Genomic DNA, 17,246 nt, shown 5'->3' on the forward strand with positions numbered 1-17,246 from the left:
TTTTCAGAATCCCAAAATATCGAGATCCTGAGAACAAAGGATAACATTCTTTTACAAGAGCACGTCATGCCATCCAACACTGCGGTTACAATCCAGAAACTGTAAGCATGAGCAGATGTTTATGTGTCATGTGCACATATTTTCCCAGCTGCATCTCTGTAAGCAAGATAAAGTAAGTACTATACTCTGCTCATGTATGAACACATCACTTTTGTTGTGTGCAATATACCCATGTCAGGGTGCTTTGCTTGTGTATTCCTGCATGTCAAGGGTGTTGGATTTGATGGTGCTTGACGTCTCTTCCAACCCTAAAATTCTAAGTAAATTCATAGAGCAGCTATTTGTGTCCAGCCTGGACTAAGTCTCAAATCCCTGCTAATGCATTCAAAAGCCACAAACATCAAGCTAGGGGCAGGACATCATTTTAGCCCAATGTCTTAGCCTAACATAATCTTAGTCTCAAGGATGTTAAAATATGGAATGTATACCATAAACTGGAGTGCCACATAACGTACAGTTTCAAGATTCAAACAACATGAAAAGAGGTTCCACCTAAACTTTAGGAAGAACTTCCTGACAGCTGTTCAACAGTGGAATATGCTGCCTCAGAGTGGTGGAGTTTCCTTCTTTGGAGGTTTTCAACTGAGGGTGGATGGCCATCTGTCGGGAGTGCTTTAATTGTGCATTCCTGTGGTCTCGTCCAACTCTATGATTCTATGAGTTTCCCTCCACAGAAATGAAGAACAAAAGGCTTTGTATCCTGATAGTCTTAAATTACTACAGTGCCAATATCTGGAATATAAAGGAGGCCAGGAGAACATCTGAGGCCCACAACAGGCTGTAGAAGAGGTACCAGAACTGAAAACACAACTTACAAACTGTAGGGCAATTTAAGTTTCCTAAGGTTTCAGCCTTTGTTAAGGAAACAAAAATGTTTAAATATCAGTAATATCAAAGCCAGGCCTGTTAGGGTCTGGCTTAAAAGAGTAGCAGAAAACATATCCTTGCTAACTATGCTTCTCGAAGAACAGAGACTGATTCAAAAACAACAAACACAAGTAGCTTGCAGTTTAAAATAAAAGTGTACTAATGGCTTTAATCTACATATCTCTGGCTTTGCTTTGTGAACGAAGATTCAGGAAGGACTCATCCCGCACTTTGTACAAGTGCATTGGTGACTAAAAAGGCCAATCCGGGATAAACAGGTCCGGTTGCAGAAAGCACAGTGGAAGGTCTCCTTGGGTGATGTTTCCGGGTTGCGGTTCTTTCTGCGTTGTCGTTTCTCTTCAAGATTCGTTTGGCGTGAGCTTTCGAAAAAGGCTGCAGCATCGTGGATAGTGCGTCTCCATGTCTCCCGATGCGAGGCCAAAGCAGACCATTGTTGGTGATCAATTTGGCCAAGCCTGAGATGTTGTTTCAGGGAGTCCTTGTATCTCTTCTTTGGGGTGCCCCTCTTACGCTGACCTGTGGCTAGTTCACCGTAGAATACTATTTTTGGTTTGCTGGTCAATGACCGAATAAACTTTTACATTACATACTATTTTTGGGAGGCGATGGTCCTTCATCCTAGAAACATGTCCTGCCCAGCGCAGCTGCGTCCTCAATAGCATGGCCTCAATGCTGGTGATCCCTGCTTGTCAAGGACAGCAACATTTGTCACATAGTCAGTCCAGTGTATATTTAGAATTGTGCGTAAACAGCGCTGATGAAAGCGTTCAAGGAGTCGTAGGTGTTGGCGATAGGTGACCCATGTTTCAGACCCACAGAGGAGAATACAGTACAATGGCTCTATATACACTGATTTTTGTGCTACGCTTCAAGTGTTTGTTACTCCAGACTCTTTTGTGAAGCCTTCCGAATGCACTATATGACTTTGCCAGTCTGTGATCCATCTCTTTATCAATATTGGCATCAGAGGAGATGATGCTTCCCAGGTAGGCGAGCTGCTGGACGGACTTAAGCACAGATGTGCCTACAGTGATGTGGGGATGGTAGTGTTCTTCCTGAGGTGCCGGCTGATAGAGAACTTCCGTTTTCTTCAGGCTGACTTCCAGTCCAAAGAGCTCTGCAGCTGTTGCAAAGCAAGATGTTAGGCGCTGCAGAGCTGCTTCCGTATGGGCAAAGAGGGCAGCATCGTCAGCAAAAAGCAGCTCATGGACTAGATAGTTTAGAGTCTTAGTGCGGGCCCTCAGGCGGCTTAAGTTAAACAGGCCACCATCAGTATGGTAGCATATATAAATGCTGTCTTCTTCTTTGAGATCTGCCGTAGCCCTTTGGAGCATCATGCTGAAGAAGATTGTAAATAGAGTTGGAGCGAGAACACAACCTTGTTTCACACCATTAGCTATTAGAAAGGGCTCCGAGAGAGCGTCGCCATATCTGACTTGACCTTGCTGGCCTTCATGTAGCAGGATGATCATTTTGAGGAATTTGGGGAGGCATCCTAGTCGTTCCAGGATCTGCCACAGTCCTTTTCTACTCACAGTATCAAAGGCTTTGGTGAGGTTGACAAATGTTACATAGAGTCCTCTGTTCTGATCTCTACATTTCTCTTGCAGTTGTCTAAGGGCAAATACCATGTCTATAGTGTTCCTATTAGCTCTAAAGCCACACTGGCTTTCAGGGAGAAGTTCTTCTGCAATAGCAGGGACTAATCTGTTCAGCAGTATCCTTGCAAGGATTTTTCCAGCAATGGAGAGCAGTGTTATACCTTGATAGTTTGAGCAATCAGATTTTGCTCCTTTTTTCTTGTAGAGAGTGATGATGACTGCATCTCGGAGATCTGATGGCAGTTCGCCTTTTTCCCAGCAACTCACAAGGAGCTCGTGGAGTTTAGCATGGAGTGCATGACCTCCATGTTTCCAAGCTTCAGGTGGAATATACATACAGGCTATATCCTAAACTATCTAAGGAACAGTTGAGGGTTGCAAAATTGTTGCCCTGTGATTCAGTAGGAGCAAATGGGATGTTTTAATGAGGGGAGACAGCAGGATTTGCATACAGGAAAAACTCTCTCTCTAAGGCGGGGAAGAGAAAATGCAAAAAATCTTCCAACACATACTTATCTACCTCATTCAGTCCAGGAGTTCAAAATTTTTATAGTTTACATAGTGACCGTGTTCTAAAATGTTAAACAGCATGTTAAAATGATTAATGTATTTCAAGAATTTGCTTTGGACTGGGATACCTGAAGGGTCACTTTTTCTCATATGAACATGCCAAAAAGCTAACGTTTTTTCCACAGAGGCCCTTTTGCATGTTCAACAACTCTGAACTTTGTACGGTGGAGAACATCCAAATGGTGATTGCAGCCAGAAATCAAAATCCTCTCTGGAGAGAGGCCTCTCTTGTTCCCTCCATTATTTTTTATTACTGCATCAACACTTTTGTCTTCTGACAGGCCTCTGAATTGTGAAGTGGTTAAATACATCTTCTGGTATCTTGTCACAACTTTCTTTTTAAATATGTGTTAGTGGCATTACAGCAGTTTCCAGATTTAATGTAATGTTTTTGTTCCTACTGTGTTGTTTACTAGTGACTGTATCTTTGTTAGCAGTCCCAATGGGCACTTGAAAACCAGATTATAAATATTTATTATAAGTAACAACAACACTGAGGTAATAACTGGAGTACTACTGCAGTTGAAGGGGAGAAAATTTGGTAATTTGAACTGTCAGCCTTTTAGGAGATGGGGTGCAAACAAAACGAGAGGCCTGTAAGCTGTTTGAAAATATACAAAAATACACAGAAAGTGAACTGACTACAATCAATAAGGGATCTTTTAAACTGAGATTTTTATGTTCCACGCTTTGTGCTTTGCCTACTAAATCTACCATGAAAGCCAAGCATACTACAAAGGATTCTGAGTCACAGCTCAGGCACATTTTGAATTCATATGGGGCACCAGCAGACAAGCCTACTGGGCTTTTCCACTGCTCACCTCCTGTCTCCAATAGTCTCCTGTAACTCCATCCTGCAAATATCAGAAATGGTAGGGACTCTCCCTTTAATTCACTGGTAAAATTTTAGAGAAAAATATTAAAGCTATCTGAGTGCTGTACACGTAAACTAATACTAACTAGCAGCTCATCAAAGATTAAAATTAAAAGAACTGTGGGAGATTCTTCAAAACATAGTTCTGGGGGGGGGGGGGGGGGGGAAGTGGCAACAGCCAAGGTCCAAAAAAGAGAGCATACATTAGAAACATGTACAGCACTTACTTAGTTGGAAACTCCACTTATATACTCTTGGGGAAACATTTTGATGGTTCTTCTCCCTTTGTTTGTCCTTATCTCCATCCTTAATATGTGAGGATATCACTCTTGCAGGTGATCGAGTGAGCTTCTGTGGCTTCGACACACCAAGGTGTTTTACAGAAGTACATTTGCTTGAGTGGTCCAGGGCAGGAAGATCTTCACTGTCACTGCTTTGCCCTGTAACAAGACAGTGTTTGGGGTTATAGCCCATCCCTATACAGCCAGTATTTAAAATTGCAATAATTATGTATCTATAAATTCATAGAGCCTCCTTACAGCATACACTTTTGATAAAAATTTACCTGACAATTAAAACTTGCATCATGAATACTACTACTGGTGAAGTATACAAGTATCCAACATTTCTAAATAAATAAATAAATAAATAAACTTTATTTGTATACCGCCCTTCGAAACATCAGGGCGGTTCACAGCAGACATCCATACAATTATCAAAACACAGGACATTCTCAGAGACATTTAGTGTACATGCTGATGGCCTAAAAGTCTGAAAACCAGATATCTCAACTCCTTTCAGCTGAAGCATACAACATAACGCTTGTTTCATAAGCTACATGCAGTTTGCTAAACCGTATCTCCAAAGGAATCTAGGACACACTCCTTTACATATGTAAGAGTCAAATTGAAAACTTCCCTTTGCCCAGCAGCAGCTAAGAAACCATCTATTCTTGAAAAATATAAGCAGTATTTATATGGCGTGTATAACACACTTATGTACACAATTCAGCCGAGCAAGGGACATGTATGGCTACCTATTAAAATTCTTATCACAGCTATTGGTTGATTATAAACACAAGTGTTGGGTTCTTACCACTGAGTCCCACAGAGTAAGCACATGTTTAAAATTAATTTCTGGAACACACTAACAAATGTATAGGCTTCTGTAGTCTCCATTTTGGTACTATTGGTGTGCAGACAAATGTAGAAAATATTTCTTGATAGAAAAAAAGAACCCCACTCTATTACCAAAGTAATAGTTCATCTTTAAGAGTTAGAGGAGTTGCTTTAGATTTCATTTAAGTCTTTTTTTTTTTTTTGGTGGCCAACTCGAGGTATCCATGCTATGGAAGAACAGCCAAATAAAGATTTTTGTACTTAATATATTAGAAACAAAACCCAAACCCTGAAGGTATTGTAGCAATCCATCTAAAAAATGGCTATTATAGTTGTTGAAAAATCATGACTTGCCCAATTTGAAAACGATTCCCCACTTGGGCAAAGTGCCAGTCCCCCTGGCCCATAAGTCTGCAGGAAACCCACATCTCTGTAACTGTGACATATGTAACACTGGAATTAGAAAAGGAATGAAAAAGTAAAGCACATGTTCTTCTGGACAATAAAAACATACCTGCCCCATTCTTTTCATTTTTGGCTACAGTGGTTGCTCGTTTTGGGGTTCGCTTTTGCTTCTTTGCCAATGAGCTGCTACTATTGTCACAAGGCCTTTTCTGACCTAAAAATAAAATGAAAGTGCTTTTCATTTAATAACCTTTTAGGGCATGACCGTTTCAACTGTAGAAGGATCCATGAGGGTGCCCAAATTATAGGAAACAAAATATAGTGTGCTACAAGTTGATACAAAAAGCCTGAAAAAACCTGTAAGGCAGGGCATATTTTGGCAGAGCTGCCCCAGCAAAAGATTGTAGTATTTCACAAAGACAGCAGGGTAGGTCTTCAAAACTTGGATTACAGCAGGGGAAGTGACTGGAGATTCATAGAGTGACATTCCTAACCCCCCCCCCCCCCCAAACATACAATGTGAACAGGTGTAAAGAACACAGAGCAGTGCATAAAAATGCACTCTCCAGACAGGATGGAAATGAGAATTACATGGAGCAAAACCCAAATGGGAAGCAGTGGGGGGCAGAGGTAGTGAAGAACTTGCCCTTGCAGCAAAATTTACCTGATTCTGTTCCATGGTGTCCACTAGTATCTTTCTTGCATGAAATGGTAGCAAATTCCACCTTATAGACTTATTTAGGGAAGGCATGTGGCCTTTGGAATTACTGAGTATAAATTTATGGAAACAAAACAGGAATCCATACATTTCCTCTGGTCTTTGAGGTTACCAAGTATAAGCTCATCTTTGGGAATGGCTTGCTCCTGACCTTGTGATAGGTTTCCAAAATGTGGATTATAGTCAGGCATAGTATCTCTGCCTCACCCTGATCCAAGACCAGATGAATGCAGGATGCTATTTGCCTTGCAGTTCCAAACGTTTGTATGTGGAGGATCATCCTCATTTGTGCTAAACTTCAAACATGCTCTAAAAAACTTCAAAGTAGAAGCTGCACTTGTCAGTGGACAGGGGAAATTTTTGCTGCAGCCAATACAACTGAACATACCTGGCAGCATACATTGTTACTTAGGTACAGCTGCAGCTTATTCTAATATTTTTTACCCATCTGAACATTTTATTGTTAGCTGCCTTAGTAGGATAAAAATGAATAAAAAATTGGATCTGAAGAATTTGGAGGCAGTTCTCCAAATACCATGGCTTCTTTTCCACACTTTCTTCTCCTTACCACACTTTCAATATGTCTAACTCACCACAGAGACTAGAAACTCACTTGTTATAAACCATCAAAATACGTGTTTTATTCAGAAAATGGAACTTACCCTTCTCTGTCATCTCCCTTTCTGGGATGGCTACACTACAGTTGCTTGAAGTGGTACAGGCTTCAAACCCATTTGCAGACTCACTCTCACACAGACCTTCCTGAGACTCTTCAGCCACACTGTCCACTTCAATGGTGATATCGCTTTCGCTTTTTATGCTCCGCGATTCATCCTGACTGAGAGTGAGAGGTGAGGCAACAGAGAAGTTTGGCTGGACCACAGGAGGTAAGGCAGGCAGGTTTGAAATGGGATTATTGGTGTCATGTTTTTCCGTGACAGAGTTCTCAGGCCCATTCTTGTCCTTCTCATCAAAGTCATCTAAGTCTACTTCATGGCAAAGGAGAGTTTCGGGCCCAATTTGAGGCATGGAGTCATCTTCATCCTTTAGGGGGATGTTACGATTTTCCTCAGAAGAACAATCAAAATGCTCATTTCCCCGAGTTTGAAGACGCTGATCCAGTTCTGCCACCAAGGATGGCATTTCCTCATTTGCATTTTTGAGGGACTCATCAGCACTGAAATCCTTACATTCTTTTGTCCCAGAACATTCATTTGTCTTTCCCTCAGTCACAATATTTGGCACCTCCACTTCATTCTCCTGTCGCAACCGTTTGTCAGCTGACGACTGTTCCATTGTTTTTCTTTTCAAAGGTTTCTTCTCTTTTCCACAAGCATCTGTTTCATTCTCACAAGTGATGCTCAAACATTTACTGTCCAAGGCAGAAGTATCTAATCTTTCACATTCAACAAGATGCTCACTTGGCTCTTCTTGGTTTAGTGGTACAATCTTTACATTCTCTAAGGAAGAATCTCTTGTTCTGTTCCGTCGTCCTTTCCCTTTAGGTGATTTCTCCATCTCTCTCTTGATGTCCTCTACTTGATCACTTTTGTTTACAAAAATCTGAACCACTTGTTCATGCTCTTCAACTTCTAATTTCAATGTTTCTAGAGAGCATACTTGATTCCTGTCATTCTCTTTGAGCACATGCGTGATCTTTGGGATCTCTTCATCAGATTTATCAACTATTCTTTTCTCATCTTTTTCCAGTTCAGAATTGTTTGGAGAAAGCTCTTCATTCATGTTCTTTTCAGAAGCTTCATCTGCATCACTGTCAGATGAAATGGAGTCTACCAAATACCACAGAATGATAATCAAAACAAGGCATAGCTCTAGATATAATTTATAAAAAATAATTCAAACTAAGCTACAAGCAGAATAGACTAAGAAAATTGTATCATTTAAATGTGCCTACTTTTACAATGGAAAGCATGCCTCTTAATATTCAGTCACTCACAATTTATTATGGTCCAGAGACTCAAAAATTGAGCATTAAATGAAAACATACATGTCATCAAATCCCCCAAAATAAAATTCCACACACTAATACAGTAATTTTAATATTCAAAGGGTGCTTTCCTTTTAGCTCCCTGATAAAGTGTAAGATGTGTTCACTGAACATAGGCTCAGGTAGCTTCTTAGCCAAAAAAGAAAAAAAAATCTCCCACCATTTTATTCAGGAGGAAAAATGTTTTTTGCTTAAATGAACCATTTCCCATGAGGTGTTTTGGATAGATACCAAAATACCACACAATCATATCATCAGTTATACTAGGTACACATGCTTATAAAACACTGCTTCTTTTTCTTTGCTACTCGAGACACTAGCAAAGTACATGATGCTCGTTCTTAAAAGTGTTTAAAAGATTTAAAACATCAGCACACATAGGTATATATAAGTACTCCACTATTGTAATTTAATGTCTAGTCTTGGTATCAAGAGTACAAAATATCTCACTAGAATCACTCTAGATTAGAACAATATGTTTGTGTGCTTCGAACTGAACTGCATTATTTTAATAAGGCACATGAAGGTAAAATCTGCCACCAAAGGACAATTAATATTTACACGGCTCAAATAATTACTGATCACAGTATGTATGTCCCAGAATCTTTGAAGAACCACCTCAACTCACAACTGGTACTACTGTGTGCTACTGAAAAAGTAACATGGTAACTATTTGTACTTTTAAGCATTAAGTTGAACAAAACCTCACGGTACGCTCCGCACCTCCGTTACTAACACTGCTCTCCTTTTCAGCAGGCCAAGATGATGATGATGATGATGATGATGATAATAATAATAATAATAATAATATTTATTTGTATACCGCCCTGTGGCGAACCAATCCGGGCGGTTGACAACAAGATTGGCTTGCATTAGCTGTCCATTCCCCTATTTCTCTTTCTGTGTACCATCTTCCCACAATTTTCAAAAACCCCTACTCACCATTTGAGCCTCTATCAGAATCCAACATTCCTGAGCTTCGTCTTGTTTGCCTGCGAGGTGCTCCTAAAAATTAAAGGAAGGGGCTCGATTATCAAGAGGAAACATGGCGTTTTTGCACAGAAAACCTTTATAAAACCTTCACTTCTTTCTGCAGTGCATGCAACAGTCTTAACACAAAATATTTTACATTTCTTGACTTTCAAGAGACAGGAAGCTTTCTACCCTAATGCGCGTCACTGGCAGGTTGGGCCACGTGAAAAAAGAACATATGCCCCAACCCATCACGGCACCAATCTGGAAGTTACCTTCTGTTCCGTTAGGTAGAGGTGAGCAGTCTGGCTGGCTGCCCCGTGGGGTTCGGACTCCTGGCTTAGTTTCATTATTTGGAATTTTCGCTAGACAGGAAGACAGGTTTGACAGAAGAGTGGATTTCAGAGGAGGGCGCCCACGCTTAGCTTTTTGTTTCTCCTCTTCTTTCTTTTCATCTTTTTCACAGTCTTCTTTGCTCTGAACACAAGCACATAGCCTTTATTTAGGGGTGTGTACCAGCCAAAAGTTTGGTTTTAGACACTGACAATTCACTGTGGACCACTTTGGCAGCTGCCAAAGTTGAGTCTGGGAAAAAGTAAGAATACCAAAACCTTTCTCCCTTCCTTCTAATCATCAGTGAGCATTAAAAATGGCACAGACTTTTGGCTTTCAGATAGTGCTGGATAAAACATGTGAGTAGCGTAGCCAATTCTGAGGTGACAAAGCCTGACATATTTTCATATTGTTTATGTATTTGTTTATTTATTGTAAAAACATTTCTATCATACCCTATATCAAAAAATGTCAGGGAAGCACACTGATAAAATCAATATTAACAGGCTAAAACAATGTTAAAATAATGATTTAATGATGGTAAAAACCCATTAAATATATTAAGAAGCTGAAAGAAATTTAACAGATTAAAACAGTTTTAAAACCCCATACATAGGATTTGAAGTAAACCAGTGACGCTCAAAAGACTTTAATAAACAGTCATGTTTTAACTTGGTGCTTAAATTACACCAACATTGGAGTCAACTGGGCCTCCAAAAGAAGAGTGTTCCACAACTGGGGTGCCATATCACAAATATAGGGAGCTGCACTCCCTCAGGGATTTACCCATCTTGAATTCAGGCCAGAAGCATATTGACACCCAGTACAATTCTGAGAGGTGGAAACATTTGTTGAAATCCAAATGCATATCTCTAGACTTTTTACTGATGCATTGTCTGCAATATTTTCAAACAGTGGTCAGAAAGGAAGGGGTCTTTTAAAAAACAGATTTCAGTGTTGAAAATAAATTCACTAACATTACCTTCTGTTATGTTACCTACTTTTGCTTTTTTCTTTTGCTTCTTCTTTGGTCCTCCCTTTTCTGCAGGCCAGATAATCCGATCAGCTTTCACCCACTCATCATACCTGCAGGAAACACACACCACATTATTACTCCTGTCAACAATCGCTTTTGATCATGTGTTAATTGTAAAAAGATCCTTGACTAGATTTCAGCCATCTTAGACAATGCTGACTATAAACCTGCAAGCAAAGCCCAGGATCATACTGGGGGGGGGGGGGGGGGAGTGAACAGGGAGGGGGAGGAAATCTAGTACTTTTTATAAATAGAAATTCCCATTTTTTCCAGTTAGTGCTTATCTTTCCAGTTCTTGGTTAGTTATCAAAATAAATAAATTCAACTTCCCAAAAGAAACCTCACATATTGGGACAAAGGTGGGATATACATTGAATAAATAAGTACATTTATTGTTGTTTTGTGCCTTCAAGTCATTTATGGTGACTCTAAGGTGAATCAATAACAGAGTTATTGTGGCAAGTGTTTTTGTTCAGAAGACGTTTGTCATTGCCTTCCTCTATGGCAGAGAGCATGTGGCTTGCCCAAGGTCACCCAGTGGGTTTCCATGGCTGGGATTCAAACCCTGGTCTCCCAGAGTCCTGGTCCAACACTCTACTCCATGCTGACTCTCAAATAAATACATAAATATAAACATTAAAATAAACCTTTTGATTTCTCCTCTTACACCAATAAACACTACTGTGAATATTTCAACTGTGCCTCAATTTAAAATCGCAATAAGACTGATGGAGGAATAGATTAAAATCACTTGGCAGGTTACTTTCTGTTAGATGCCACCAGGCAATTGCTGTTTTAGAACATGGGTGCAAGAAACAGAAAATCTTACCATGTCAAGGCACTTCCAGAAGACTATTGTATGTCTCTGTGTGCTCCGGATGTTGCTGGACTAGTAATTCCAACATCCCTGACCATTGGTTGTGTTGTATGAGGCTAATGGGAGTTGAGAGTCCAACATTTGGAAGACTACAGGTTCCCTAAATAAAAGCTGAAGTGAAAGTGCAATACTCCACGGTGGACTATAGTTTTAGGGGGGAATGGCTGTGTCTTCCAGCTCCAAAAACAACCAGGGCAAAATGCTCACAACTTGACAATGGGCTGCACCTAGTTTAAGGAATACTAGGAGCAGCCACATCCAAAGAAAAAGCGGTGGAACAGGGATAGGGCTGTAGCTGGCCAACCTGAATTTTCAAAGCCACCGTTACACAACAGTGAAAATTAAGACTGCTTTAATGTCTTTCCCCTTACCTTACATTCCAGCCGTAGTAATGTACCAAATACAAAACCTCTCCATCATCATTTTCTGTACTTTTAATACTGGCTTCATAAATTTTCTGCGTTTTTCCACGGCCATATTTTACTTTGACTTTGGTTCCTGTTAGACAAGGCTCTGCGTCTTCCTCACCCTCCTCTCCTTCTGATTCGCCCTGGTTTTCAAGTTCTTCCCTGCAGCAAAATAGGAGTGAGGAAGGATGCAGGCCAATTAGAAGCCAAATGCAGGCAGCAGAATAGCAGTCACCTTCCTATTACACTTTTGTGATGGCTTGCAGTGCTGCCAACTTTGTCTTGAAGAAGCATGATTCAGCAACAGAATCCTGGCAAAACCTTCACTTCCCAAGCACCTAATCAATCCCATAGTGACAGAGAGTAATCAATGCAATACCAGTGCAACAGGTGATCAATTTTTCAGGACCACTTTTAAAATTTTCAGTACTGTAGCTGTAGTTTTCTGAAGTAGTCATCTACTACTTAAGCAAAGGGTTTTAGCCACCAGTACCCCTTCCTTCCTTGTAGTACCTTTTTAGCTAGACTAGTTGTGAAACGAAAAGTAGAGAAGGAAAACTGCAAAAATGCAACAGACATTAATTACTTATATGAATATATGTTTCCATCAAGATGTTGCACGCATTGTATGACTGCCTGAAGTTGGTAATGGATTGGATGAGAAAAAATAGACTTAAGCTGAATCCAAATAAAACGGAGGTACTTGTGAGAGGTAACCCCAACCCCAATATGGAGATAAGTTCGCCAGTTCTAGATGGGGTTACACTTCCCCTGAAAGACTGCGTCCGCAGCTTGGAGGTGCTCCTGGATTCGTCACTTCAACTGTCTTCTCAGACTGATGAGACAGCCAGGAGTGCCTGCTATCAGCTTTGGCTGATACGCCAGTTGCGCCCCTACCTGGAGCAGCGGGACCTAGAAACGGTCGTACATGCTCTAGTAACCTCTCGTCTTGATTTCTGCAATGCGCTCTACATGGGGCAACCTTTGTGCCACGTCCGGAAGCTCCAATTGATACAAAACATGGCAGCCAGACTGGTTGCCAGAAAATCCAAGTTTGACCATATTACACCTATTTTAAAATCACTACATTGGCTGCCTATTAGCTTCCGGGCACAGTACAAGATGTTGGTTATCACCTATAAAGCCCTACATGGCCTGGGTCCAGTCTACTTGAAGGAATGCCTCCTCCCATACAATCCTTCCCGTACACTCCGATCCTCTGGGAAAAACTCTTAAAATCTAGAAATACCAGACTGGCGGTGACCTCCCGGAGGTCCTTTTCTGTCACCGCTCCAAAAACTTGGAATGACCTGCTGGAAGAGATTCGCCAATTATCCTCACTCGAGGCTTTTAAAAAGGCGACAATAACCTTTCTCTTCCGGCAGGCCTTCCCTGATTGATAATGTCCAGAACCAATGGAATCCCCTTCCTTTTATTATTTTTCTTATTTGTGATTCGTTTTTAACTTTGATGTATTGTTATGTACTTTAAAAACATTTTTTACTGTTAATTTTATAGTTGGGAGGGAGGGAGGGTTGGGTTGGGGTTTTGTGGGGTTTGTTATTTTTATTGTATATTGTATTCACTTTGCTGTTACCCACCTCGATCATCAAAGCGAAGAGGCGGGATATAAATAAATATTTATTATTATTATATAATAAAGGTAGCACATGTGTTTTGCCATAGGTACATTCCATGACTTCCAGTTACACATGCATACACCAAAATAAACAGGAGAGCATTTCTCACAGGTGCTGATGCATGTGCAGGATACATAGAAATTCCGACACAAGATAGGACATCACATACTTGGGTAAGACCTGTGTTGCTCAGATCTGCACACAGAGCAGATTCTTTGAATTGTTTGGGAGTACCACTTGCTTCAGTGATAATGAAGCTAAAATAGGTCTGGACCTGATCACTCAATATTTAGTTGAGATCTACAGTATCTCAGTACTCTTTAAAGTGGGCCATTGGTATCCGCTGGGGTTTGGTTCCAGGACCTACCCACCCTGGATACTAAAATCCATGGATGTTCAAGTCCCATTAAATAAAATGGATAGTAAAATGGTGTTCCTTACATAAAGTGGCAAAATCAAGGTTTGCATTTTGGAATTTATATATTTTTTAAAATATTTTCAAGCCATGGTTGCTTTATCCATGGATATGGAGGGGTGACTGTACTTGTGCAGCAACTTACTAACACCATAAGCTATAGCTTTTGAAGTTCTCGATCTGAGATCATCTACGTATAGTGGGCCCTTGGTATCCACTAGAGTTTGATTGCAGAATCTCCTGTGGATACCAAAATCCGTGGATGCTCAAGTCCCATCAAATACAATGGCATAGTAAAATGGTGACCCTTATATAAGATGACAAACGCAAGGTTTCCTCTTTGCAGTTTATGTATTTTTTGAATATTTTCCAACCGTGGATGCTTGAATCCATGGATAAAAAAAAATTCCATGTCTTCCATCACTTGTTCTTCTAACTTACCATTATATATTATAGAACAAGATGGAGCCAAGCCCTCCCTCCAGTCCACCTGCCTTGGTCCAGGCCTTGGAGGTAGAGAGGAACTGCTGGACCTCATCCCCTTCCCCTCCACCACTCGCTTCTCCTTTTGTATCATGTCTTTTTAGATAGTTAGCCTGAGGGCAGGGAACCGTCCAATTAAAAAGATTGTATGTACAGCGCTGTGTAAATTTACAGCACTTTATAAATAAAGGTTAATAATAATAATAACAGCAAATATATAATTGCTTCACTTCTGCAAATTTCATACCAAATTATTCATTACAGTATAATGACAATCTTCTTAAAACCTTTTGATTTCTCCCCAGTTTCAGACACTTGTCCTCACTCTGTTTACTTAAATCCCTCCAAACCTCCACTTCATTGAGAATCAGAAGCAAGGATCCTGATCTCAGTCTGTACCTTAACCTACGTAAATTCACCATCTTTCCCCTTTGATTTGTCTGTTCACTTTAGAGTACAAGGCATTCTAGTTGCAGAATTGATTCAGCTACCATAGAACCAGTGCAGCTGAGAAATTAATCAGATAATCCAAAGGATACCTCAGAATTAAGGCTGCAGCTCATTTTAAAAGGTCTTAAAATTGAAATACAATTTTAAACAACTGATTAAGAACACTGGATCAGATGAAAGGCCTGTCTAATCCAGCAATGCTACCAGGACAACCGACCAAATGCCTACAAAGAGTCCATGAGAGCACAGGAGAGTGAAGGCACCCACTCAATGGTATTCTTCAGCGACTGGAATTTTTATTTTATTTATTTACGATATTTATACCTTGCCCTTCAGCCCTAAAGGCTCTCAGAGTAGCTTACAATTATTATTTTAATTAGACGGTTCCCTGCCTTCAGGCTTAACAATCTAAAAAAAATTCAGGGACACACTCTTAACACTGAAGATAATATACAGCCATTGAGTGGCAGCCACTGACAAATGTTTCCTCCAGAAATTTGTCTAAACCCCATTTACTAAGATTGAATCTGTATTAAGCACATTTGTTTCTAAATTATACACTGTATCCAAGAAGTATTCTTCACCTTCTAGTCATCTACGGCCCTATACTAGGAAAAAGGTGGTTGTTGTGTGCCTTCAAGTTATTTCTGACTTATGGCAACCCTAAAGGTTTTCAGAGGGTTTTCTTGGCAAGATTTGTTCAGAGTGGGTTTGTCATTGCCATCCTCTGAGGCTGAGAGTGTGTGACTGGCACAGAGTCACCCAGTGGGTTTCACGTCTGAGAGGCTATTTGAATCTTGTTCTCTGGAGTCATAGCCCAATGCTGAAACCACTATTATTATTATTATTATTAACCTTTATTTATGAAGCGCTGTAAATTTACACAGCGCTGTACATGCAATCTTTTTAGTCAGACGGTTCCCTGCCCTCAGGCTTACAATCTAAAAAGACATGACACAGAGGGAGAAGGGAGTGGTGACGGGAAAGGGTAAGAGGTCCAGCAGTTCCTCTCAACCTCCGAGGCCTGGACCAAGGCAGATGGACAGGAGGGAGGGTTTGGCTTCAAAATGGAAGGTTAATCATTATCCAGGGAAAATACATACTCACAAGTAGGATAATACATATACAGTACATAGCAATACAGTCAACAACAGAACATCAGATAGTAAGCAACAATTATGCGATGTCTGGGAAGGCTTCTCTGAACAGGATGGTTTTCAACTCCGTTTTGAAGCTGGTTAGAGAAGTGATGACTCTTGCTTGTGGGGGAAGAAGGTTCCAGGAGTGAGGGGCAGCAAGTGAAAAGGGGCGAATCCGGGATGGGGCAGAGGAAATCATGGGCTGAGACAGGAACCCTTGACTACCAGAACGGAGGGCCCGAGTGGGAAGGTGAGGAGAAAGGAGGTCTGATAAGTAAGGAGGGGCCAGTCCATGGAGGGCTTTAAATGTCAACAGCAAGAGCTTATACTGAATGCGGAAAGGGAGAGGGAGCCAGTGAAGGGATGCCAACACAGGAGAGATGTGGTCAGAGCGGTGGGTGGAAGTGATAATGCGTGCAGCTGAATGCTGGGCAGAGATTAAAGGACGGAGGTGAGAAAGAGGAAGTCCAGCCAGGAGGACATTACAGTAATCAAGTCGTGAGATCACTAGGGCATGGACCAGGATCTTGGCAGTAGAGGCGGAGAGATATGGTCGGATTTTGGCAATATTGTACAAAAAGAACCTACAAGCCTTGGCTGTGGTCTGGATCTGAGGGATGCACGACAGAGAAGAGTCAAAGATAAAGCCAAGACTGCGGGCTTGCTGGACTGGTTGAATGGAAATGTTGTCCACAGAGACAGAAAAGGAGTGTTGAAGGTTGGGCTTAGGAGGAAAGACAAGAAGCTCCGTCTTGGACATGTTGAGCTTCAAACGCCGATGGCGCATCCACTGTGAGACAGCTGTAAGGCAAGACGAGACTTGCTGTTCAAGCCTTGGAGAAAGGTCAGGGGCAGAAAGATACAGCTGGGTGTCATCAGCATACAGATGGTAGGAAAAACCAAAAGAGCTGATGAGTTTTCCTAAGGACAGTGTGTAGAGAGAAAACAGAAGGGGACCCAGAACAGAGCCCTGGGGAACTCCAACAGATAAGGGAACAGGAGAAGAAGTCTGACCCCCTGCAACTACTGCAAAAGATCTGCCAGACAAGTAAGATCTAAACCAGTCGAGAACAGAGTCTGAGAACCCAAGGTCAGAGAGTATGTCAATTAGGAGACAGTGATCAACAGTGTCGAAGGCTGCAGACAAATCGAGAAGAATGAGAACAGAGTAAAGGCCATTAGCCTTGGCCTGTAAAAGGTCATTCGAGATCTTTGTGAGAGCTGTCTCTGTGGAATGCCTTGGGCGGAAACC

The 17,246-nt window shown here is 41.1% G+C and overlaps 1 protein-coding gene across 3 annotated transcripts in view; it reads right to left on the reverse strand.

The window, feature by feature from the left end:
- The window catches only part of ARID4A (AT-rich interaction domain 4A), an 85,218-nt gene that overhangs the window by 3,008 nt on the left and 64,964 nt on the right, over window positions 1-17,246 (reverse strand). For 2 of the 3 annotated variants that reach the window (XM_089522812.1, XM_089522815.1), the window contains 7 exons: window positions 11,832-12,029; window positions 10,549-10,633; window positions 9,490-9,691; window positions 9,185-9,247; window positions 6,897-8,024; window positions 5,626-5,730; window positions 4,221-4,433 (listed from right to left, as the gene is read on the reverse strand). In XM_089522812.1, the coding sequence (XP_089378938.1) occupies window positions 4,221-4,433; window positions 5,626-5,730; window positions 6,897-8,024; window positions 9,185-9,247; window positions 9,490-9,691; window positions 10,549-10,633; window positions 11,832-12,029 (1,994 nt within the window). The remainder of the gene's footprint in view (window positions 1-4,220; window positions 4,434-5,625; window positions 5,731-6,896; window positions 8,025-9,184; window positions 9,248-9,489; window positions 9,692-10,548; window positions 10,634-11,831; window positions 12,030-17,246) is intronic. The other variant, XM_089522813.1, reaches the window with a different exon arrangement.

This window comes from Sceloporus occidentalis, unplaced genomic scaffold (assembly GCF_023333645.1).
Source record: "Sceloporus occidentalis isolate IW3139 unplaced genomic scaffold, rSceOcc1.0.p SCAF_4, whole genome shotgun sequence".
NCBI lineage: Eukaryota > Metazoa > Chordata > Lepidosauria > Squamata > Phrynosomatidae > Sceloporus > Sceloporus occidentalis.